At 40.5% G+C, this 26,721-nt stretch overlaps 1 protein-coding gene across 4 annotated transcripts in view; it reads left to right on the top strand.

Annotated features, from left to right (window-relative positions):
* rock1 (Rho-associated, coiled-coil containing protein kinase 1) overlaps positions 1 to 26,721 on the top strand; it is a 226,223-nt gene that overhangs the window by 148,918 nt on the left and 50,584 nt on the right. For all 4 annotated transcript variants that reach the window (XM_041189415.1, XM_041189414.1, XM_041189416.1 and 1 more), the window contains 6 exons: positions 1,433 to 1,539; positions 7,589 to 7,739; positions 8,470 to 8,630; positions 11,637 to 11,821; positions 15,166 to 15,235; positions 21,580 to 21,683. In XM_041189415.1, coding sequence (XP_041045349.1) covers positions 1,433 to 1,539; positions 7,589 to 7,739; positions 8,470 to 8,630; positions 11,637 to 11,821; positions 15,166 to 15,235; positions 21,580 to 21,683 — 778 coding nt within the window. The remainder of the gene's footprint in view (positions 1 to 1,432; positions 1,540 to 7,588; positions 7,740 to 8,469; positions 8,631 to 11,636; positions 11,822 to 15,165; positions 15,236 to 21,579; positions 21,684 to 26,721) is intronic.

Genomic DNA, 26,721 nt, shown 5'->3' with positions numbered 1-26,721 from the left:
TCCAAGACAAAGCTGCCCACTTGATTGGCACTACCCATCACCTTCAGCATCCATTCCCTCCACCACCAACACACAGTGGCAGTAGTACGATCCACAAGACGCACTGCAACAACCCACCAAGGCTCCTTCGACAGCACCTTTTAAACCTGTGACCTCTACCACCTAGAAGGACAACGACAGCAGATGCATAGTAACACCACTGCCTGCAGGTTCTCCTCCAAGCCACTTAACACCCTAACTTGGAACTATATCACCGCTTCTTCACTGTTGCTGGGTCAAAATCCTGGAACTCCCTCCCTAACAGCACGGTGGACAGCAGCAGCTCAATGAGGCTGCTCACCACCACCTTCTCAAGGGCATTTGGGATGGGCAATGAACGTGGCCTAGCCAGCGACCCTCCCATCCCGTGAAAAGAATAAAAAATAAACAAATATGGTGCATGTGCTCATTACTTATCAGAAGTACAGGGCCTGGTTCAGAAACAGGTGGTAGAGTCTTTGAACTTTTGGGTGGATGAAAGTTGTGCCATATACTATTGTTGAGCCCTGATCACTCCCCCTCCTGATTGCTGTTCCCCCCACAAATCCATTTCTTTATCATTGCCCCATCTCTTTCCCAATCGCCTCCCTGCTGTTGTGGTGCCTGACCATCTTCCCAATCCATTCCCCTCTCTTCTAGAACCTACCTGAAGGATGTTGATAGCAACACAAGAGCTGGAAATTAAAATTTTTTCCATTGGTGAGCTGCATGAGGGTGCTCAGTAGGTGTCTGGTTTTGTGTAAATGAGGCCCGAGGCCTACTAAGCCTTACCTGTTCCGCTGTAGGGATTGTACCCTGAACCCAGTTGGTCCTGGTTGATCAGTATGAACCTGTTTCTAGGCTTGTAACACTCAGATTTTGCCTTGTTCAATTGGTTGTCAACCCACAGACATGCTAAATTTTTCTTCTAGCTTTCACTTTTCTGGTCTCTGGTCCTGAAAACTCTTACTGGGTTCAGGGATGTTAGAAGTCCTGCAGTACCTAATCCAAATAGCCATTGTATTATGAACTGAGATGATGAGCATCAGCACAGTATCACAACAGAACCTGATTCTTTCCTCACTGAATACTTAGGAACAAGATTTGCTGAATAACTTTTGCAAGGAGGAACACTGACTGATTTTTGCCTCAGGGCCCAAGGGGTGAGTGAGATCAGTGATGACATTCCAACTGCTGACCAAATTGCGATCTGCTCACTCAGCACAGACCATGGATTAAACCTGGGACCCATGGCCTGTTTAACTTAAATTGCATTGTGTGTTGGCTTTACCTTAAAGGCCACTAGGGTGGCAGCATGGGAGTGGTGTCTTGATGGAATAGGTTGTTGTTGCATCTCTTCTAGAATATCTCTAAGCACAAATGAATAACCAGATAATGACTACATTTTTTTCAGCTCGGACCACTTCTTTACAAGAAGACTTGAAAATGATAAAACTTAACCTTTCAAAAGCAGAGATGGAGAAGAAACAGGCTCAAGACAAGCTTAGCAATCTGGAGAAGGTAACGCATATAGAACTTGAATAACATCTGATGAAAGGTCGTTGACCTGAAATGTTAACTCTGTTTCTCTCTCCACAGCTGCTGCCAGACCTGCTGAGCATTTCCAGCAGTTTGTTTTTATTTTATACCAGCGTTACCCATCCTACATCCAGGAAATAAAGGGGCGAAAGTTAAGGATAAGGTTTAAGGAATAAGATAAAGAAAATGTTTTTATGAAGTGATAGCTGAGATATTTGCCCTACGGACATATGGACTAAATATCCAAAGCATTTTGTTCAACCGTTCACTTAATTACCTTCTTTCACACAACTATTTTAATTAAAAATTTTAATCCCACAAATATGAAACATAAATATCTAAATTCACACATATTATACTTAAAAACATTTTTTGACAACAAATACTTTTTTCAAATAAATTTCCATACATTTGCTTTACTTCATTTGGCTTAACTCTAGTTTAATTAGATTTACAATTTTTACTAGCTGATTTCCGCTAATCATTCTTTACATCTTCAGTGTCACTCTCAATCCTCAGGAGCAAAGTTGGCACCTTCACCTGTTTCCTCAATGTTTGTTAATACTCTGAATATTTTATCATCAGTGTCAAAGGCAGCATCGATAGTATCACTCTCTACATTTTTAATATAATTGGGCAGGCAATGAGGGTCTTGGCCGCCAGCTAGAGAGGTGGCAAGGCCCTCTGCATTGCCATTTTTCGAGAAGGCCCACTGAGGCACTTAACAGGCCAGCGGCAAGCCTTTCCCCAGGATCAAGGAAGTTCCAACCGTTGTGAGCTGCCAGCCAATCAGAAGCTGGTAGTTATTCTGCACTCAGCAGTTCCACCAGGGAGGTAGTGATTGCAACTGGTACTACACATGTGCCAGGTCTCGGATCAAGGAGGGGACCCAGGCCACAGATGAGTGATGGTGGGAAGGAGGTCTTGGGGGGGTGGTGGGGGGGTATATTTCTGTGCCCCGTTCCCCCTGCCCCCCATTCCCAATCCCAGGTCCTTCAAGCAGGCAGGAGTAGATGGAATCCCCATTGAAGCACTAAATCACGGCAGAGAACCGCTATTGGTGTGAATGCATGGCCTCATCCCACCACCATCCCCCACTTATCTAGAAGGAGGCGAGCGTGCCAGGAGATCTCAGAGATGCCGTAATCGTGACCATTTTCAAGAAAGGTGACAAGTTTGACTGCGGTAGCTATAGAGGAATCTCCCTGCGGTCAGCCACAGGAAAGGTCATTGCAAGAATATCCTTAATCGTCTTTTCTCTGTGGCTGAAGAATTCCTCCCAGAGTCGCAATGAAGACTCCACCCTCTAAGGGGTACAACGGACATGATCTTTATCACACGGCAACTGCAAGAGAAATGCCAGGAACAGCACCAACCCTTGTGCATAACCTTCACAAAAGCCTTCAACACTGTCAACCGCGAAGGATTATGGAGTATCCTCCTCCATTTTGGCTGCCCCCAAAAGTTTGTCACCATCCTCCACTTGCTCCATGATGACATGCAAGCAGTGATCCTGACCAACAAACCCACCACAGACCCAATCCACATTTGGACCAGGGTCAAGCAAGGCTCTGTCATCGCACCAATGCTCTTCTCAATCTTCCTTGCTGCAATGCTCCATCTCACCCTCAGCAAGCTCCCCGCTGGAGTGAAACTAAACTACAGAACTAGCAGGAACCTGTTCAACCTCTGCCACCTGCAGGCCAGATCCAAGGTTGTCCCATCCTCTCATTGAACTGTAGTATCCAGACAATGCTAGTGTCTGCACACACTCGGAGGCTGAGCTCCAAGCCATCGTCAACCTACCAACGCCCCCTCCACACTGCCCGGCCCCTTCCCTACCACCACCACCACCACCACCACACACACACACACACACACACACACACACACACCCCCAACCCCCCCCCACCCCCGGTTATCCAATCAAAATCCGTGATGAGGCCTTGGACCTTGGAAGCCTCCTATCATTTTTTAAAATTCATTCACGGGATGTGGGCTTCGCTGGTTAGGCCATAACCCATCCCTAGTTGCCCTTGAGAAGGTCTTGGTGAGCTGCTTTCTTAAACCACTGCAGTCCATGTGGTGTAGGTACACCCACAATCCTGTTAGGAAGGGAGTTCCAGGATTTTGACCCAGCGACAGTGAAGGAACGGCGATATATTTCCAAGTCAGGGTGGCAGATGACTTGGAGGGAAACTTCCAGGTAGCGGTGTTCCCACCTATCTGCTGCCCTTGTCCTTCTTGATGGTAGTGGTCATGAGTTTGGAAGGTGCTGTCGAAGGATTCTTGGTGAATTCCTGCAGTGCACCTTGTAGAAGGTACACACTGCTGCTACTGTGCGTCGGTGGTGGAGGGAATGAGTTTTTGTGGATGTGGTGCCAATCAAGTGGGCTGCTTTGTCCTGGATGATGTCAAGCTTCTTGAGCGTTGTGGGAGTTGCACTCATCTGGGCAAGTCGGGAGTATTCCATCACACTCCTGACTTGTGCCTTGTAGATGGTGAACAAACTTTGGGGAGTCAGGAGGTGAGTTACTCATTGCAGGATTCCTAGCCCCTGACCTGCTCTTGTAGCCACAGTATTAAATGGCTAGTCCAGTTAAGTTTCTGGCCAATGGTAACCCCAGGATGTTGATAGTGGGGGATTCAGTGATGGAATTGCCATCATCAAGGGCAGACATCGGCAACAAGGCCCAACATCACCTTCAGTGTGCCAGCACGGCCTTCGGGCTGCCTGAGCAAGAGAGTAATTGAAGACCAGTACCTCAAACTCGGCACTAAGCTCACTGTCTACAGAGCAGTAGAGATACCTGCCCTCCTATATGGCTCAGAGATGTGGACAATGTACAGCAGGCACCTCAAAAATCTGAAGAAGTACCACCAGCGCTGCCTCCACAAGATCCTGCAAATCCAATGGCAGGATGGGCGTACCAACGTCTGTGTTCCCACTCAGGTCAACATCCCCAGCATTGAAGCATTGACCACACTCGATCAGCTCCACTGGGCAGGCCACATCATCCGCATGCCTGACGCAAGACTCCCGAAACAAGTGCTCTACTCAGAGCTTCGACATGGCAAGCGAGCCCCAGGAGGGCAGAGGAAACACTTCCAGGACACCCTCAAAGCCTCCTTGAAAAAGTGCAACATCCCCACCAACATCTGGGAATCCTTGGCCCAAGACCGCCCAAAGTGGAGGGAAAGCATTCGGGAAGGAGTTGAACACCTCGAGTCTCATCGCCAAGGGCTAGCTAAAGACAAGCATCGACAGCAACAGGAGCATGTGGTAACCCTTGCATTCCATCCACCTGTTCCCCCTACCAGGATCTTCCGCACCTGTGACAGAGACTAGGTCACACATTGGACTCTTCAGTCACCTGAGAACTTATTTTTAGTGGAGAAGCAAGTCATCCTCGACCCCGAGGGACAGCCTAAGAAGAAGAATGACTTTCAATAAGGAACACTCCCCGCAAACCCCAGGAGCCCACAAGCAAAGGTTTGTTTCTTGTACTCGCCACATGGTGAGACCCCTGCCTGCAGCTGGGATAATAGCAACAGCAGCAGGATGAGATCCTTAAGTGGACATTAATTGCCTACATAAGGGCTTCAGATGGCGGCAGGGCGGAAGGCCGTCCACAAGCCTTGCTGCCCATGGACTTAATAGGGGTGGAGGTGGGAAGGTGGCAGGATCCCTACCCACTACTCTCCCGTCTGACTAAATGCCCCCACCACCAAACTCACCACGGAGGGAAGGCAAAAGTTTCCACTCATTGTCTGCATTTTCATTGTTTGTTGATTCATTAAATATTTCACAATAGACCACATTTGAAGTTCTGCCTTCTTGAGCCAAAATAAAAAGATTTCTTGGCAATTCTACTCAGCTGGTATATTTTCTGATGTTTTTCAAGAAGTGTTTTTATTTTGTTGTTCCCTTAAGAAGAACTTTCAGTGGGTCACTTAAGAGTACCAATTGCACTTTACCATTTGCATAACACATTGAAGGTGGCCCTTTTTTGCACCACACTATTCACATACATCTGACATACGGCCAGCATCATATTCTGGATCTGACTCATATTTATGATGATCATGGATGAAAGCTCGCTGAAAGAATCTTGGTCTCTTATTTACAGCACTGATTGTCTTTGTATCCTGTCCCTCTCTGCCAATGCCTTGGCTCCTTGCTCTAGTCTCTTCATCTTCCCTTTCTCCAATTGCTGCCTGTCACTTTGTTAACTTTTGATGGTCTAATACAGGCAGGAATTATACAGTAAATGGCAGACCCCTTAAGTGCATTGACGGGCAGAGGGATTTGGGTATACAGGTCCACAGGTCACTGAAAGTGGCAACGCAGGTGGATAAGGTAGCCAGGAAGGCACATGGCATGCTTGCCTTCATTGGCAGGGGTATTGAGTATAAAAGCTGGGAAGTCATGCTGCAGCTGTATAAAACTTTGGTTAGGCCAGACTTGGAATATTGCGCGCAATTCCGGCCACCACATTACCAGAAGGATATGGAGGCATTGGAGAGGGTGCAGAGGAGGTTTACCAGGATGCTGCCTGGTCTGGAGGTTATTAGCTATGAGGAGAGGTTGGAGAAACTCAGATTGTTCTCACTAGAGCGACGGAGATTGAGGGGTGACTTGATAGAAGTTTACAAAATTATGAGTGGCATGGACAGAGTAGATAGTCAGAAACTTTTTCCCAGGGTGGAAGAGTCAGTTACTAGGGGACATAGATTTAAGGTGAGAGGAGAAAACTATAGAGGAGATGTGCGGGACAAGTTTTTGCGCAGAGGGTAGTGAGTGTCTGGAATTCGCTGCCAGAGGAGGTGGTGGAAGCAGGTACAATAGTGGTGTTTAAGAGGCAGCTTGACAAATACATGAATAGAATGGGAATAGAGGGATACAGACTCCGGAAGTGCAAAATGTTTTGGTTGACGGGCAATATGATCGGCGCAGGCTTGGAGGGCCGAAGGACCTGTTCCTGTGCTGTACTTTTCTTTGTTCTTTGTTTTGCCATTTCCCTCTAGCCTCTTCATCTTCCGTCGCTCTGCATGCCACATTTTGCTTTTCCTTACCAACTATTAATGTTTACTGTGTCAAAACATATCTTACACGAAACAAATAAAATATGAGAAGAAAAAGCAAATGAAATATGAAGGAAAGTCAGTGATTTATGACATAAATCCAGCGCTTTCTTTCTTGGGCTATATGATTAAAGTTGGTTAAAGCTTGTCTGAATTACAATGTCAGCGGGGACACAGTGTAGGCAGGACCTCAGGATCCCCTGCTTGGAGGCCAAAGCCCCCCCACCACCCAACCTGCCCGGTGGCTGTGGTTAGATGTCATCTCCCTTGCAACATGCTCCAACATGGTCCAAGGTATCATCCCTCCGTGTTTGATTGTGATTGGCCCAAGGACCTCGGAGGAGTTTACCAACAAACAAACACACAGATGGGCATTTGCTTATATTCCAACATCTGCATTATTTTGCTTCTGGAATAAGATCTGTGAAGGTTACATGGAATCAATGTCATTTGTTTTCCTTCATGCTTCAGCAATTCCATTTCTTTTATGCCTTTCAAGAGTGCAAGTGTTTGGTTATTAAGTTTACAATATAATATATAGATATAACACAACTACCATCTGTACCTGTTACTAAATATTCTGGAGAACAAATATAAATAGTGAAAAGAGCTTTCCACATGAGTTTACTTAAAGAAAATTACATTTGTCAATTAATATTTATCCCTCCTCCTTTTGTATCTTGCATCATTCATTGCTGTAAGGGAGGACAGGTAGTCCTTTATAACTCCTATGAGAAGATACATAATAGAACCCATGAATGATTATATTTACATGTCGGAAGCCTTTACTTGGCACTTCTCATTGCAGTACAGCTAAGATTGGTAATTCCTTGTGAACATTAATGGAAATCTTTTCTTGTTGTCTTCCATTCCACCAAGTAAGACATGGTAGCATTGATTCCTCAGTCTCTTATGCTCATCATTCTGTGATTCCTTTTCACTATAGGAAAAGAATAATCTGGAAATAGACTTGAATTACAAGCATAAAATGTTACAACAGCGACTGGATCAAGAAATTACGGAGCATAAAGTAACTAAAGCACGATTAGTAGATGAGTATGAATCCATAGAAGAAGCAAGGTCTGTGGCCATGAATGGTTAGTACTTGCTAAGATTATTTTTCATGCAAGTGAATTCAGGGATCTCAGTGTACATCCTGGGGCCAACCTTTTGCATATAGCACATTGATGTTTGTTACATTGGACTTTTCCAGTTATTAAGGAATGAATAATAACATGAATGCTGACTTTGTCTCAGACCTGACATAGATACAAATATACTGATGATAAATACCATGATAGAAGTCATTGTTTAATATATTAGTTGCCTCAGTCAGTATGAATTTTGCTTTATTAGTAGCTTAGAATGATAATTCAGTATCAAAAAGGCCACTAACCCCATCCAAATGTCCATCAGCAACCTTGCTGTCTGGTTGTTTTGAAGGATCCCAGAATATTTTATTCTAGTGCATGAATGCTTAAGGAAGAAGTTAATCATGTTGGTGTGCATTTTTTAATGTAAATGTACACTAGATGTGAAGTTACAGAAGTTTCAGTACAAAGTAGAATGTGTGTGAAGAAGCTTTGACCTGGTCTGAATGGAACAACTATTTCTAGTTTCAACTGACTTTTAGAACAATGCCTCAGCTGTAATGATTTTACTTGCAGTTGAAATTTTCTGCAATTTCATTTAGTTGTTTTATTGATTCAATGTTTGTTCTATAATTGGATTGTTTCTGGCATCTCAAGATCATAAGTCCATGATAAAATGTAGATTTTAACATTTGTATTGTCCTAAAACAAGTAAAACTTATTTGTTACTATTCAGAAATGGATAACAAACTGAGAGAAGAGAGGATGTCCAGACAGAGAGCAGAGAATCAGGTGATGGAAGTGGAAAAAAAGCTTTCCATGTTGGAAGTCGATTTAAAACAGTATCAACAAAAAGCGGAGCAGCTCAGTAAGCAGAAGGAGAGATTGGAGGATGAGGTGAGAGGATGCAAACCAAGGTTATAACTATTTTGATTTTTTTTTATCCAGAGTTGTGTTTATTTTAACATATGAATCCAGCAGTAGTTGTAGCAGAAAAAAAAATGAAGATAAATCTATGTTCTGTATCTCTTCTCACAGTAGAGAGACTCAGTCCTGAGTAAACCATGTAGGTAATTTTATGAGAACTGGTAATATGTTATACCACTTTTGTTTCTGTGACATATTGTTTGAAATTTGTTTTTAAGCAATAATTTTGTGGTGCTGAACCATTGTTTTATAGCTTTTTACTATTGAAAGAGAGGAGGAAGAGATGCCTGAGTTTCTAGAGAGTTATAGAGGAGAGTGCAAACTTAAAACTCTTAAGTATTACAAGGAAAGGCATATTCAGAAATGTTTAGGAAATTAAATGTAAATGAGGTTTCACCTGCTCGGAATGTTCATTCAAGGCTGCTAGTGGAGTTGGCTAAGGAGATTATGGATCCCTTCATCAATATCTTTCAAAGCTCACTGGAATCTGATAATATCCCAATGAATCGGAAAGTAGCAAATGTGCCATTTAAAAAAGGACTGTTCGATTTACCCTTAAATGTGGTATACCTTTGAACTTAACCTTGATTGTGTGGGAAACTTTGACAGGTAGCAAAATAGATCATGTGAATTGATTACAGAAAGCCAGCATGGGGTCAGCAGGGCCAGGTTGTGTCTGATCAATGTACTGGATTTCAGTATGGATATGGTGGATAAGAGTGAGGTAGTAAACAATATGGAGTTGAGTTTCCACTTTGGTCACAATAGGTGAGTCAGGGACAAATTATACTAGTTTTGACAAGTGTATTTTTCAAAGTTTCTGCTCAAACTCACTTGCAAATTGGCAAACAAGTAATCTGCATGAACCAGCACAATCAGGCAGCAGTTTCGAACTTAATATTTTTGAAAAATTATTTTTAAAATATTGCTTGATGTACTTAAAAGTGGTAACCTGGAGCAGTTGAATTAACGCAGATGAAAATGGTTTGACCGCAAAATGATAAGCATGTTAATCAAACATCTAGCCCAATGCCTGTGAGTAACCAAATTTTAAATAAATTAAAATGACCCGAAAAACAATTGGAACCACTTGGTGGCACAGTAGCCAGTTTCTTAGTAAATTTAATAAAATTATACTCAAAAAAGCTTTTAAAATGTGCCTATTAGTCTCCCTGCCCCCAAAAGAACTAGATTAATTTGTAGAAGCTTTTCGAAGGCCTGCAAATGAGCACAATTAGCGGAAGCTTTCAGTGGTGATAAATTTGATCTGAGGGAGTGGTCAGTTTTGTGAATGGGACCTGTTTCTACTGCAGTGTTTTTGAAATTAGTGTCAAAGATCATAAAAACTCAATTTGTGTGGTTTCATTGCTTTCAGGCAAATTATGCTAAAAATGACAGTGCAACCCATGTGGAAACTCCAGGCCCGATTATCTGGATTTCAGGAACGTATCTGACATTATCCCATGTAACATTCATTTGCAAGGTGCATTTCTATGGGATTGATGGCAAAATATTAGGCTAAATTGATACATGGCTGACAATAGATTGACCGTAGCATGAGGACATGTTAGAGTAGAAAACTGTTACCAGTGGAACACCATAGGGATTGATGTTAGGGCTGCTGTTATCTCGAATTTTCAGAAATTAATTATTTGGAGAATGAAATATTGTCTAAAGTATTTAAATATGTAAATGGTACCAAGTTGAAAACTGTGGCCATTGGTACTTATCAAAGTGCAAAAATCTAGTAGGCTCTGGACAGAGTGATGACAAATGAAGCTCAACACAAATAAATATAAACCCATGAGATTAGGTATAGAAAGGAAAATATGGAGCACGTGCCAAAAGTAGATGTGTTTGAGGCAACAGCAAGAGAGATCGTTGGAATTTAGTGGATAGCTGGTTAAAATTTTTGATTCTGTGCTTGTGGATGAAGAAAGCAAATTAAATTTTGGAGTGTGTTCTGGTTGACCTACCTATTGTAAGAAAGTGGAAAATCATTGGCAAGAGTTCGGAGGAAGATTACAGAGTTGATTCCTGAACTGAGAGCCCTTGCGTTATAAGGAAAGATTGTCCACCCTGAGACGGTACTCTGGAGAAAAGAACAATGGGGTAGGAGATCTTGATGGGTATGGAGAGCTTGGATGCATAAAAATTCTTTTGCCAGAGTTCAAGGATTGGGGGCAAAATTTATAATTAAAGTTGCCAAAAGAAAATTGGAAGTCTAAACAACATGAAGGTGATAGAATTGTGAAACTGGTTGCCAATGAGGTGAGTGAAACATAAAAAGTATGACAGGCAAGTGCCACTATCGTGGTCACAAAACTGAAGGAATGTTTAGCCTAAAATATGGCTGTATTATTTTTATAAAAAACAAATTCCAAAGACTGGGTGTTCACTGCAGTTGCATAAACATCTGAACATAAAGCAGGTTGATTAACATTTCAAGCAAAAACCCATCATCCAAGATTCTTGATGGAGGCTCTTTAATTAAAATTATTTTAAACTTATTTTCTCTTTTCTGATGCTGTAGTGTATGTCCATCATTTTTGTTTTTAATCTATGCAAACAATTTCCACAAGGTTTTTAACTAGAACTAAATTCAGCATCTTGGTTGAAGTAACGCACTACATTTGGCCAAGAGGGCATACAGCAAGCTCCCAGGTTCCTGTTCATGCAAACCCTCAAAAAGTAGTCAGGAAGGAAGTGCAAGTAACTTGGGATAATTTGCCTTCTTCCTATGGGACTCATGAAGCCTTCGCTCAGTGCCTGTCTCAGTTGCTATGCATATGTTGATAGCCATGTTTACCTGTATGACACTGATTGCCCTTTAAAAATTAAATCTTTGAATATGATGCACTTTGGAGCATCCTGACAGATGTGGTAAGGCACTTTCTAAATGCATTTAATTTATTTCCATCTTAAATTTAGATCATTTATATTAAGAAACTATGATTAATATTCTTAATTACACAGGTGAAGAATCTGAAACTGCAGCTGGATCAAGAGATGAATAAACGAGAAATAACAAAGAGTGAACTAAAGGCACAGTCATTGGAAGCAGACAGTCTGAAAGGTTCAGAGAAGCAGCTGAAACAAGAGATCAATTCATTGCTGGAATCTAAGCGGTCGCTGGAATTCCAGCTGGCACAACTCTCAAAGTATTTATTTCTACTTGGAATATTAATATTGCATAAAATCTATTTTAAATGTACTGTTGTGGGAGGTCTTGGTGTAAAATTATTAGGAAAAGTTATTTTGTAGTGCCTGTTAAATTGAGGATTTACAGCACTACTTTGTGATTAACTGGGACTAACATTGCATACAGTTTCAAAGATTACTCAAAATAATGTGGGCGGTATGTTGAAGTGATAGTTTTGCACCAAATATTTGCATAACAATGAGCTAAATGTCTCATTGCATTAGCGATTTCTGGAGTAGAGGTCAAGTGCTTTTCTGCAGGGAGTAAAATCTAAAGTTGGCCCATATGGGAGATTCTTGAGCACCTCAGAAGAGAAATGAAAGAAAAATTGAACTTGCAAAAATGCATTACGAAAAACTCCATCGTGCACTAACATATAGATTTTTTGCAGTTCCTTTTAAATACTAAGATACAGGAAAGAATGTTATCTCAGTAATATCTTAAATCATATCATGTTCAGATGAACCATATACCTTTCATGACCTAAGTTTCAAATTCTATCCAACATTAAATCTTATATTAATTCTAAATATTTGTGAAAATGGCCTGGTGGTTCCATTTTTCATCTGCCATTAATGGCTACTCTTAATTCTCAACTTGTTTTGAAAATGATGAAGAATAACTTATTGTGTAATGTCTCACAACTCAAGATAGGAACAAGAGTAGACTATATAACCTGTTGAGCTTGTTCCTCTATTCGATACGAACATGGCTGATTTTGTGCTTCAAATTCACTTTCCCCATCTGCTCCCCAGATCTCTTGATTCTATGAGAGATCAAAAATCTGCCATCCCAGCCTTGAATATAGTCAATAATGGAGCATCCACAATTCTCTGTGGTTGCGAATTTCAAAGATCAACAACCGTTTGAGTGAAGAAATTTCTCCTCATCTCATTCTGGTAGTTCCTGGCCTATGTATTACCTTTTATGATTAGTACACGCAGCACCTTCCAGTTTTTCCTTGAGCCCTGTCATAAAGTGCCTGTCCAGTCTGTGGTGCTGCTGCCACCCATTCACATCCCAAATGATCTATCATTGATCAGTCATTTAATTTTTTTGTTAAATTTTGGACATGAAATGGCAAACAGCATGAGGAGGCAGAGCTGTGTAGTTCCCAATCTCAGTTATACTGCTCAGGGAAATGATAAGCATTACCGTGGCAAGGGAAAATTAGATGGGGTTTCCCTCAGAGCCGCTGTGGTCGGCCTCTTGGTCGCTGGCTAAGACTTGCATTGTAATGGTTTAGAGAACAAGACCAAGTTCCTCATGCTCTCGGCTGTTATGTGTCTAAAAACCAATAAGAAAAGACAGAAGATAAAAATATCTCTGCCTTTTATCAGAGATGACTTTTAGAAAAGATCTGGTGGATTTAAATAGGTTAATTAAAGCTGTAGTGGCAACAATTTCACGCTATTGTGCTATTTGCTAATGTGTAGGTGGGTCAAAATAAATCTATGGTGCACACTATTATTCCCAGTTGTGCTTACTTTTGAGAATTTATAGATTGTGTATTAATATTGTTGAATCTTATGCTTAACTGTCATTATACCAGTTATTCACTAATATCGAGTCAGCTTTCTCTTGCTGTAAATGCAGATCAAAATGAAAGTAAATCCAAACAGCTGCCTCTAATTATATATGATGCATTAATGATGTTTTGCACCTGAGTAATGTTATAGAATGCAGCGACAAGGCAGTCGGCCAGGGCAAATGCATGCTCTGTCCACAGAACAAAGGACGTTTTATGCAAATATTATTTCAAATACTTAATCTCAGGACCTGTTAAACTTTAAAAATTATAAGTTAACCTTTAAAAAGCCTTTAACTGTCAGGCAGGCATAGAAGACACCATAGTAGTATTTCAAAGAAGAGCAGAGGAGTTTCTCTGTTATCCTGCCAAATATTTATCCCTCCAACAAATACTAAAAAAAAAAACAGGTTATCTGGTTATTTTCACATTGCTATTTTCTGAGCCAAATTGGCTGCTGCATCCCCCACATTACAATAGTAACTACACTTTGTAAGTACTCCATTGGCTGTAAAGCACTTTGGGACGTCCTGAGGTTGTGAAAGGCACTGTATAAATGCAAGTTCTTTCTTTCCTCGACATCAAAGAACAAGTTACATTTTATAGTGCCTTTCACAACCTCATGGCATCATTGAACACTAATGAAGTGTAGTCACTGCAGTTTTGTAAACAAGCGTAGCAGACAATTTCACACAGTAAAGCCGCACAAACTTAATGTGTTTTTGTTTTGTTGGTTGATGGCCAAATGTTAACAGGGGCACATGAAATTCCAGAACTCCCTGCTCTCTTTTGAGTAGGATCGTTTAAGTCCACCTGAATAACGGAACATTCCCTCAGACTGTATCAAACTGTCATCTTAGATTATCCTTTGAACCCATAATATTCTGACTTATTGAATGCTGCTACTGACTTACTGAGCCGAGCTGACACTTAAAGCTTTGGAAATTTATATATATTGTCAATCCTTTCCAGCCTGAACTCGTTTGCCTACCTCCATTAATTTTCCATGTATGATTGTCTTTGACTACTTACTTTCCTCCTTGGGTGGGAGTGAGAATTAGGAAGAGAAGGGAGACGATTCAAATCTCATAATAGTGGAGGTGGCTCCAAGCTGGCAGGCTTGCCATTGCTGGCTTGGAACCAAGTTAGCAGTTTACGGCAGTCTTGGTAATTTAAAGGCTGAATCAGGCAAACTTGCAGTATTCCAGAGTCCTGTTGATTGACAGATCTCAGCTCTTTGCTAGGACCTGGAGGGGTAGATTGCCACTGGGAGCTGGAATTCTTCCCACTTAATTAAGTTATCAAAGCCAATATCACAATCTAACAAGCCAATATCACTAGTGATCCTAGTTGAATAAGCAATGGGAGGCAGCTCTGGCAAGCTGGTTTTACCTGGCTAAACTCTACCTGTAAGCCTGTGGCCTGCTAATTTGCACTTGAGTTGGGTTAGGGCATTGTGTGTCAATGATGAGAGAGTTTGAACTCCAAATTGGACAAACAGAAACCCAATAGTGGGTGCAGATTCATTATTAGCACAATGAGGAGTTTCCATGCACATTGGACATCAAATTAAATGGAAAAAAAACAGATTTAAGACATTTTTTTCTAGTGCCATAATTTGTTAGTTATACTAGTAAGGAAAAAATCTTAAAATGGAGATGGTAGCAGTTGTGTGTCTTATAACATTTTTTCTAGATATGCTTGTCACATAATGTAGCTTTTATTTAAGACTGGTTACACCACTATCTGATTATGCCTCATTTTGATTTCTTAAGGCAATATCGAGGAAATGAGGGACAAATGCGGGAGCTCCAAGACCAGCTTGAAGCAGAGCAGTATTTTTCAGTAAGTGTGGTCCTTTGATATTTGAGGAATTAACTTTGAATACAATAAAAATACCTACAGCAGCACATGAGTTCTGGGGCCTACAATTAATTCCAACCACAATCTTCTTTTGACTCAACTTTGTTTTACACTGTACTCTCAGTGGCCTTTTCTCAATCATACACTCCTGGAAAAATCAAAGGTTTAGTCAGAAAATTTTCTTAAATAGCAATACCAGTTACCATTATGTATTGCAGATCCCTACATGGCTTGTAACTTGCACCTGTTTTTAGTGTTTCCAAATTTATCTGAAAATCCTGATTAAGAACATAATTATTTTACATTGCTCTGTACTAGGGTTGGAATACAACCAACAAACTGTTTGGCACTATTGGCAGCTCAATAGTGCCACTAGCAGGTGTGCAGTATGTTTGTAACTCTTTCGAGTACAAACCCGTTTCCGTATGTTCCTATTCAGATGAAGTTACATTGTTTCATAGTTTGCCAGTGTGAGATTTGAACTCTTGATCTTAGGGTTACAAACCCAGTACCATAACCACTTGGCTATTTAGGCCAAGCGCAGTATGTTTGTAAGTATACAAAGAAATGCACCTTGGAAATTAATGCTTTAATCATGTTCATTTTTTGCAAACAATTCCACTATCTATACTTTTTTGTAATAAATTGAAATATTATGGATATCATAGCTAGCCTTCCCATTACAGGATAACTGAATGGCATTTGACAGCAAAGCACTAAAACACAAATATTGCAGTCTTTCCATGGAAATAAAATGGAAATGTGTGTCAAGTTTGATGGGTCACACGTCATAAGCACTCCATAAACTTCAGATGATCCAAAACTTTGATGCCTGTATCTTATTTTGCACCAGATCTTGCTCACCATCTTTGTGGCAGCCTCTAGTTCACCACCCATACTCACCATTCTTGCGATGCCTCTTGTGCACTACACTATTAGCAATTGTGCCTTTAGCCTTCTAGTCCCACTCTCTAGAATTTCCTCCCTAAACCTTTCTACTTTCTTTTATTTCTTTGACCCTTCTTAAAATTCAACCTTTAACCAAGTTTTCATCACTATTTGTAAGAACATAAGAAATAGAAGCAGGAGTAGGCCATATGGATCTTAAAGCCTGCTTCATCATTCAACAAAATCTTGACTGACCTTCAACCTGAACTTCACCTTCCCACTCGATTACAATATTTCTTGATTCCCTTCAAGTTTAACATTCTATCAATCTCAGCTTTAAATATACTCAACAAGTAAGCATCCATAGCATCCTTGGAAAGAGAATTCTAAAAAAAAAAATCATAATCAGCGGAGTGAAGAAATTTCTTATCTCGGTCCTAACAGACTGATCCCATTCTGATTCTATGCCCCTAGTTCTAGACTTTTCAGCCTGGGAAAACAGCCTCTCAACATCTACTCTATTAAGCCCTCTCAGAATCTTGTATGCTTCAATGACAACACCTCTAATTTTTCTAAGCTTTAGTGAGTGTAGGCCCATACTACTCAACCTTTCCTCCAAGAACAATCCTCCCATTCAATTTAATGAACCTTAATTGCAACACTTCTAAGGCAAGTATACCACTCCTAAGGGTTGGAGACCAGTACACCAACATTTGGACTCATAAAATCCTGTACAATTGCAGCAAAAACTCCTTACTGTTATACTCAAGCCTCCTTGCAATAAAGGCAACATACCTCTTGCCTTCCCCATTGCTTGCTGTTCCTACATGTTAACTTTATGTGCTTTATATACAAGGGCACTCAAATTCCTCTGAACACCAATATTAAATAGTTTCTCAGATTTAAAAATTCTCTTTTTCCCATTCTTCCTACCAAAATATAGTGAACTTTGGAAGATTGTAACCAGTGCATCCACTATCTCTGCAAGTACCTCTTTTAGAAGCCTAGAGTAAAAGACATCAGTTTCAGGAGACTTGTCAGCTTTTAGTTCCATTACTTTCTCTTGTAAGTTTTCTTTACTTGTAATTACTTTAAGTTCCTCACTCTTATTAAACACCTGATTCCTCACTATTTCAGTCCTTTACCTCTACCAATGAAGGTGGGTTTCAATTTTTTACTGCCATTAGTTATTTGTCTCAAAAACTAACGGGAGGATTTCAACAAAACCTGGTGCAAAAATAGAATACAGACCAAGGAAAAACAGATTGATTTTGGTGAAGATGAGGATCTCAGCCCTGGAATGTTTTTAAAGGATCCATTAACATTGGGAGATAGGGCAAATTGACTTATTTTTTAGAATGTTGCAGATTGCTATATTTAGAATGTTGTGGATTATCTCAGCTGCTGTGGTGCAATTTGTCGCAGCTGTCTAAATGCGCAGAGTTTTCAGAGCAGGTTGTTGGATGTGACTGGCCTAAAGCCTCCTCAATGACATGGAAGCTCTTAATAAAAAGATTTATTTTTTCAGCTTTGTAGTTACAGTGCATCAACCAGGCAGGGAAAAACCTCAAGGAAGAGCTGCATAACTAGTAATGTTGAGCACTGCATGGTGGTGGTATGTGTTCTACTAACTACATCTTTTTGTGTTTCTGTCGCCAATCTCTTCTTTATTACGTATTTGTGTAAGGTCTTGCAACTTGTTTTTGTATTTCTTGCTGGTCTACTATTCTATTTTCTCTTCCTTTACCAATTTTTTGATCATCCCTTGCATTCTAAAACTCTCCCAGTCTTCAGTCTGACTGGTCTTCTTGTCAATATTCTAAAAAAATTTTTAGGTTTCAGCTGTGACTCAGTGGGATACAAAAAACTTTAAGTCTCCCATGATTATAGCATTGCCTTTGTTACAAAGTCTTATTTCTTGATTAATATCCAACAATTACTGTTGGGGTGCTAATCTCACCAGTCTTTTCTGTCCCTTTTTATTTCTTATCTTTACCCATACTCATTCTTCTTCCTGCTCTTCCAGGCCAAGATTCTTCTGTAATACAGTCCTTATGACATCTTTATTGGGGCTATCTCATCATGTTTTCCTATTTTGTCTTTCCTATTTCTGAAACATTAAGTATGCTGGAATTACTTCCCAACATTGACCACGTGTGTATAATGGTTATTAGATCAAACCCATTTATCACTATTTGTGTCATTAATTTGTCTATCTCATTATGAATGCTTTATGCATTCACATCAAACATCTTTAATTTTAACTTTTTACCAGTGTTCCCTTATTTGACCTTATTCACTGATGCACTATTAAACCCCAGTAGATGAAATTAAATTCTTACCTGTATTAGGAATCAATACAAGTATTCCCATTTTCACCAAATTCTCAACTTTTGAACTTCACTTGCAATGCGCTCCATTTATGACCACTCTGTGTCGGCAGAGATTTTTAACTTTATGTACCTTTTCAGGGCACACTCGCTACAGGTGCTCACTTAGCTCCTGCTCACAATAATTAAATCTTATTCAGATAATTGCTTTTAGCTGATTGTCGGTTAACTATTACTGACTGGCAATTTCTGTTGAGTATTGCTTAACTTGCAGTTTCTTATACATAGTTGTTAAAGTTCTAAGCTAAGTTCAAAACTAAATTTCAGTTTGAGGCTACTCACCCATGACTTCCCAGGGTGTTTCACTTTCATCAAATTCATAACCTATGCGCTCTATGAACACTCTGTGTGACCTCAAGATCATTTTTTCCTCTACTCTACAAAGTACTTTGGAAACATTTACCATTACTGCAACTGCTTCCCTGATACGTAATGCACAAATGTATCATGTGACTATTTTGGTTATGTGATTATTTGGGCACCACAGATAGTTCAGTAAAAAATGAAAATAGGGAATCCATTTTAGTACATTTAGAAGCTCACTAACAACTAAAATAAACATGACTTGGTCTGCAAGAACAAGATGAGAGGATGCAGGTTTAAAACTAAGCCTCAAACAAAACTTACAAGTGGAGAATTTATTTTCCTACAGAGTAGGAGCTAAATGAAACAAAATCCCAGTAAAGGTAATTGACACTCAGTTATTCTACATTCCCATGCTAGAATCACACACCTACAATTTCCTTTTCTAATTTAAATTTCTTACTCAGATTATCTATCTACCTGTAGTGATTATAACCCAAATTATACTTAGTCTATCATCATAGCTTGTTTCCTTTGGTTCAGCTATCATTCCATGGAATCTTATCTGGAGTTTCTCCAATGCCAGTATATCCTTTCTAAGGTGAAAGCGAAACTGAACATAGTACTGCAAGTGAAGTCTGCACAACACTGTATAGCTGCAGTGGCACTTTCTTACTACTATATTTGATAGTTTTAATTCTGAAACTTAGCATCCCATTAGTCTTTTTGACTATTTTTATATATAAGCTAGCTGTCATATGTATTTGGGCCTTAAATCCCTTTGTTTTCCCAACCTACCTTAGTGGTTCCTCTATTTATGTTCCATACCAAATTACAATTTTTATGTTAAATGTGTTATTGCACACAATATGTTCAACTACTATTACCTGTCCCGCCCACCCTCTCAATCTACATCTTTTTGCAATTTTTTTGCTTTCTATTCAGACTTCACTTATACCTCCTGGCATAATATCATTAGACTTCAGCTTTGACACATAGGTAGCATTGCTACAAAGCACTTCAGGATGTCCTGAGGTAATTAAAAAGGGCTACATTTTTGCAAGTTCTTTTTTTGTTGTTCTTTTGCTCTTTTATCTCTGTCTTTCTCCCTTTCTCATTCTTTGATTTTTTCAATTGTTTTCTTTTCATCTTTCTCTTTCAATCTTTTTCTTTAGACCTTTCTCTTTTACTTGTTTTCTTTTGCTCTTCTGTATTCTCAAATCAAAATATGATGAAAATCTAAGGTATCAATGCTGATTTTTAGACGATGCCTCTATCTGCCAATCCAAGATGCCCCTTTATACGAACACCTGTGTCTCTGATCGCTGAGTCAGTTTCCTATGTATTGTAGGAGTTTCTTTCCCATTCCATATGGCTCAGCTTTATCTAGATTTAAATACTAAGTCAAGAGGTTGCATTCTTGCTTATGTCAGAAGGTCATGGGTTCAAGTCTCACTGCAGGTCTTGAGCATGTAACCTAAGCTGAAACTCCAGTGCAATGCAAATGGAGTATAGCATTGTCCAACATGCCTTCTTTCAGATGAGGTGTGAAACAGAATCCCTGCTCAGATGGACATAAGAAAATCCCGCAGCACTATTCGAAGAAACGCAAACAATTTCTCCCAGTGATTGAACATGTATCCTTCAACCAAAACACAATACTGGTTGACTAAATTGGCTGCCATGTTTGCCTGTATAACAGTGACTGTATTCAAAATTAATTAGCTGTGAAATGCTTTGGGATGTCCTGAGGACGTGAAACATGCAGTAAATGTATATTATAAATGTGCCTTATACAAATCCTCAGAAGCTTCTTGTGTAGAAGCTTTTAAATACCTTCTGAAATCCATGGATAAGATGTCCCCTATCCTTGTACATTCCTTTTTTGAATAATGACATAACATTTTTCCATTTCAAGTGTCAACCCTGAACCCTATATTCTATGTTTTTAAAATTATAAGTAATGAATCCTTATTTATTTTAGTACATTAGCTTATTTATTACAGTCTTTTTTTTACCTACTGTAAGCTTATGTCGCTCTCTGGCCTCATTTCTGTAGTATGAGCATCAGATCCTTCTTTTCTTAAATGAGGACCAAAGCCAAATATTCATTTGGCAAGCTCACCATGGCCTTATTACCTACTGTTCTCACATCCAATCCTGTTTAATGCTTCCTTTGCAGACATTCAATGTATTTATAATAAAATTTTTGATATTGCCCGCATGTTTTCACACTCTTCATTCGCAATATTCATTAGTTTCTTTGTCTCCTTTTGTTTCTTTCTCAAGCTGCTAATTCCTGCTACTTTTATTCACTCTTATTGTAATCCTTCTTTCTTATTCATTTAATACTTGCCCTAACCACTCTTGTAGATCATGCTTACATTGCCCTTTAGCCTTTGTCATTCAGGGGATTATATACTTGTTTTACAATTCACTAATTGCCTCCTTGAATATATTTCGTTGGTTCATAGATTGAGGGAGAGGTTTACATTGAAATGATGAAATATCCTGTGCAAACCACTGCACAAAGTCTGAAAAGGAACAAGCTTAATAAGTGCTATGACCTTTTCTTGTTCTAAGTTTTATTGTTTGCTTAACTGCAGTATAGCGCTTTGATCTTAAAATTTGTAGGGTGAATTTTACGCACACATTTGTGATTTATTTGTGGGAAATTATACTCTTGATTTATTCCTTTGTTTTTCAACGTGAAGTATTTTGAACAATCATTGGATTTGTTAACAGACTCTGTATAAGACTCAGGTTAAGGAGCTGAAAGAAGAAAATGAGGAGAAGAACAGAATAAATAGTGACCTACAGAAGAGGATGCAGGAGCTTATCAGTGAAAGGTAAACAAAACTTCATGTTATGAACTGTATTTTTCAAAGGATGACTGGTGCTGAAATATTACAGTAACAGAACACATACATTTTATATAATGCCATAAGTCTGTTTTGTACTTGTCTAAATGCTATGGTCTACAGGATACAACACAAGGAAATGATCTGGGGTATTTATGGATAGCTCATTCTAACCAATTGCACAGAGCATGACAACAGTATAGAGTTAAATTAAATGAATGTTAAGTCCAAGGTATCAAGCATAAGTACTGAGAAGTGATAAAGTTAGTCTAAACTTTGAAGCAAGGGTTCTGGCATTCAGTTAAGAATCAGTTAGAAGCTAAACTGAGATGATCGTGAGTTCATGTTTTAGAAGGATATGATCACTTACGCTAACAAGAGTCTTTATTACCTACAACTAAAATAACCTGCATTTATGTATTGAAACGTCTCAAGGTGCTTCACAAGAGCGTAAATCAAACAAAATTTGACACAGAGTTACATAAGGAGTTATTAGGACAGGTAACCAGAAGCTTAGTTAAAGAGGTTAAGGAGCATCATAAAGGAGAAGAGAGTAATAGAGAGGTGGATAGGTTAAGGAAGGGATTTCCAGAGCTTAAGATCTAGGCATCTGAAGGCATGGCTGCTAATGGTGGACGACATGGGGCTGGCACCACCTACCGGGCTGAATTTTGTCTGGGTGGTGGGAGTTCCAAAGCCAGGCCAGAAGGTTTCTGGAGTGGGGGGGCGCTAAGCCAGTCTACATCATTTTGAGGACCCCAGATGCAATTTTTGGTGGTAAGGCAATTAACTTCCTGGTGCCAGGGCTCCTGTTCCTTTTAGAAACGGGAGCCCACCAAGAGCTACTGGCCAACCAGAGAGCCGGCCGGTCTTCAGTCACAGTGGTGTCATTGTGGGGACTACAGCTGTTCATGAAGCTGCAGAAGTGGACACCATCTTCCCAGCAAGGTAGGTGAGGTCGGTCATTGGGGTTAATCAGGCAAGTCCAGACGGGTGAGGTTTGTTTCCACAGCGATGATCCTTACCGCTGATCGGCCCCTCTGACTTTTACTGGGCAGGCTCCCTGCAGGCCAAGGGGGCCCACCAGCCACTGGTAAGATGCCAGCAGTGGCACAAAGAGGCTCTTAAATAACCCTTAGTTGGTCACTTAAGAGTCTCATTTAGCCTCTGGGCAGGGAGGCCATTCTCTACCTTTCCTGTCGCTGATAAAACTCCGTGGTGTCTGGAAGGTGACATGTGCTCTACACCCCACATTCCCTTGCTATTTTATGCCTGTCCCCCTCCTCCCAGCCCCTCCCTAGAGGGCTGATGAAATTCAGTCCATTCTATGCACTTCAGTGTCCAATATAGGGCCATCCTAGCATTGGAATGGGTGCAGTGAAGGGCATAGAACTGGTCTTTTGGAAGCAGTTGGGTAGCCAATGGATATAAGCTAATGGCCTGTTAATTAACAGAGGTCAGATGCAATTTTTCAATCAGCCTGTGGTCCTCCGAGGTGTCAGAGACTGGGTCAGAAGCCTGGGGGTGTTCTCCCATTGGCGGACCAGGAGGCCAGTGTTTCAGGCAGACATTGAGGCCCTCCCCACTTGTCTGGCCACAGTTGCGTGACCACAGGCTGCCCCATGGAGGGAATCGTCCTCCACACTGGTGGCCTGGCTGCTGATGCTATTTTTTAATTTAAACCTTTTGAGAGGTGCTGAGAGGGCACCTTAAAATGGAGAAACAGTCTGACAATGTTTCCTCATTTATTACAGTTGTAATATTTTATGCATGGAGGTCCCTCTGTTTTGGTGCCCTTATTTTTCCAAGTTGGGACTTGCACGGTATAAATTAGTTTTGTTTTTCATAGTTTCCTATCTGTCCATTTTGAGTAGCTTTTTTTTCCAGATTCATTCTTCCATATGATGCAAGTCGGTTACATCAAAGCCTTCCTGTGTCGCTTACAAATACGGTTGCACATAACTAATCAATTTCTTTAACCATTTAGCCTCAGTGGCACAGGTTAAATTAGTTGTAAGCAAGATTTGACCTGTGCACCCATTCAGACTACTGCCATGATTGATCAGCATGTACCACGGAGTGTTCATTGACTTCCCGCTTGCAATCTGCTAGGAACTTGCTGAAATCTTCCCTGTCAAATCAAATGGCTATAAACACTGCCTTTTCCATCTGTGGCTACATTCTGTGGCCATCCTTCCTATTTTGGGGCAGTGCACCAAAAACCACTGGTTCTAACAACCATGATAATAACTACCATTTCTATATTATGTAGTCCACTGTTCTCTGTTCCACACCTTTCTAAAGTGTTTGATCTTAATCATCAAATTTGGATATTGCTTCAGTCTTTGATCGTCAAATCCCTGTGCTACTTTTTTTCTGGTCAACACCAACTTTCCTACTCTTTCCCCATATAACCCCTTGGACCATGAACATCAAGCCATTGTTTCAAGGACGGTCAGTGACCTCACCTTCTCCAGAGATCTTCCCTCCATGGCCTCCAACCTCATAGTCCCCCAACCCCAAACAGCCTCCTCCTACCTCCTTCCGAACATCCACAAACAGGACTACCCTGGTAGACCTATTGTTTCAGCCTGCTCCTGCCCCACTGAACTGATTTCTTCCTATCTTGACCCTAATTTTCCTCCCCTTGTCTAATTTCTCCTCACCTACATTCTTGGCACTCCTGATACCCCTGTCACTTTAACTTTCTAATTTCCTGGCTGTAACCATCACCTCTTCACCATGTACTTGCAGTCTCTGTACCCCTCCATCCCCCACCAGTATGGCCTGAGGGCTCCCTGCTTAAGAACATATGAACAGGAGAAGGCTGTTCAACCTGTCAAGCCTGCTCCATCACTCAATATGATCATGGTTGATCGAACACTTCAATGCCTTTTTCCTCACACTATCCCCATAACCCTTTACGTTATTGCTAATCAGAAACCTATCAATTTCTACCTTAAACATACTCAATGACTGAGCTTCAACGGCTCTCTGAGGTAGAGAATTCCAAAGATTCACAACCCTCTGAGGAGTAAAGAAATTTCTCCTCATCTTGGTCCTAAGTGGCTTCCCCCTTATTTTGAAATTGTGTAGCCTGGTTCTAGACTCTCCAACTAGGAGAAATATCTTACCTGCATCTACCCAGTCTATTCCTTTAAGTATTTTGTATGTTTCAATGAGATCACCTCTCATTCTTCAAAACTCTGGAGAATGCAGGTCCAGTTTCCCCAATCTCTCTTCATAAGATAGTCCCACCATCCCCAGAATAAGTCTGGTGAACCTTCGTTGCACTCCCTCTATGGCAATAATATCCTTTCTGAGGTAAGGGAACCAAAACTGCACTCACTACTCCAGGTGTGGTCTAACCCAGTTTCTGTACAATTAAAGCAAGATTTCACTATTCCTGTACTCAAATCCCCTTGCAATAAAGGCTAATGTTTCATTAGCCTCCCTAATTGCCTGCTGCACCTGCATGTTAGCTTTCAGTGCCTTATGGACAAGGATACCCAGGTCCCTTTGTACATCTGCACTTTCTAATTTCTTACCATTTAGGAAATACTCTGCACATATGTTCCTTCTACCAAAGTGGATAACCTTACATTTTTCCAGATTATATTCCACCTCATGTTCTTGCTCATTCACTAAGTCTGTTCAAATCCTCCTGTAGCTGCTTTACATCTTCCTAGCAATACACATTCCCACCTAGCTTTGTATCATCCGCGAACTTGGAAATATTACATTTGGTCCCCAGGTCCATAACATTGATATATATTGTGAACAGCTGGGGCCAAAATACTGATCCTTGTGGTACCCCACTAGTCATAGCCTGCCAAAGCAAGAATGACCTGTTCATTGCTGCTTTCTGCTTTCTACCTGTTAGCCAGTCCTTAATCCATACCAGTATATTGCCTCCTGTCCCATTTGCTTTTATTTTGCTAACCAATCTCCTGTGGAGACTTCATGAAAAGCCTTCTGAAAATCCAAGTATACTACGTCCATCGACTCTCCTTTACTAATTTTGTTAGCAGCATCGTGAAAAAACTCCAACAAGATGTCAGACATGATTTCCCATTTGCAAATCCATGCTGACTATGTCCAATCAGATCATGAGTATCCATTTATTACATTCTTTACAATAGATTCCAGCATTTTCCCTACTACTGATATAAGGCTTAACAGGTCTGTAGTTCCCTGTTTTCTCTCTTCCCTCCATTCTTAAATAGTCGGGTGACATTTGCTAACTTCCAATCTTCAGGAACCATTCCAGAATCTATAGAATTTTGGAAAATGATCACCAATGCATCCACTATCTCTAAAGAAACCTCTTTCCATGCTACTTGTTCAAATGGAGGCCTAACTAGTTTCCATTCCTCTGCCTGGCCGAACTTGTTCCCTCATTGATTAACTTCTCTTTTAACTTGTCTCACATCCTCCAAATAAAAGCTGCTTCTGTGGACACTCACATGGCACTTAGCTATGCTTTTCTTTTTGTGAGGTATGTGAAACATTCCTTGTTCTACTCGGGTTGGCCGGGTTGGGGGTGAAGGGTGTGGTGGTGGTGGTGGCCCTCCCTCAACTCTTTTTTCTGGTAGATTGATGAATGTATTAGTGCTGTTTCCTGTTCTTGCCCTGAATTGGAAAACTTCTTCAATTTTGCTTCTAATTTCTACCCTTCTCTCGCCTTCATGTAGTGCATTTCCAACTCGTCTCTTCCCTTCCTTGACCCCTCTGTCTCCATTGCTGGGTATAGACTATCGACAAATATACATTATAAGTCCACTGACTCTCACAGCCACCTCAACTATACTTCCTCACTTCCAGTATCCTGTAAGGATTCTATTCCATTCTCCCAGTTTCTCCGTCTCCATCGCATCTGTTCTGATGATACAACCTTCCATACCAGCGCCTTCAATATGTCTTCCTTTTTCTTCAGCTGAGGATTCCATCCCAAACAACCCCCAGCCATTCATAGCAGGGCCCTTGACTGTGACCTACCAATTTCCCACACTTCTGCTCTCACCCT

Source organism: Carcharodon carcharias, chromosome 6, assembly GCF_017639515.1.
Source record: "Carcharodon carcharias isolate sCarCar2 chromosome 6, sCarCar2.pri, whole genome shotgun sequence".
Taxonomy (NCBI): domain Eukaryota; kingdom Metazoa; phylum Chordata; class Chondrichthyes; order Lamniformes; family Lamnidae; genus Carcharodon; species Carcharodon carcharias.
The sequence above is the reverse complement of the archived record's forward strand: the minus strand, read 5'-3'. Positions and strand labels throughout refer to the sequence as shown.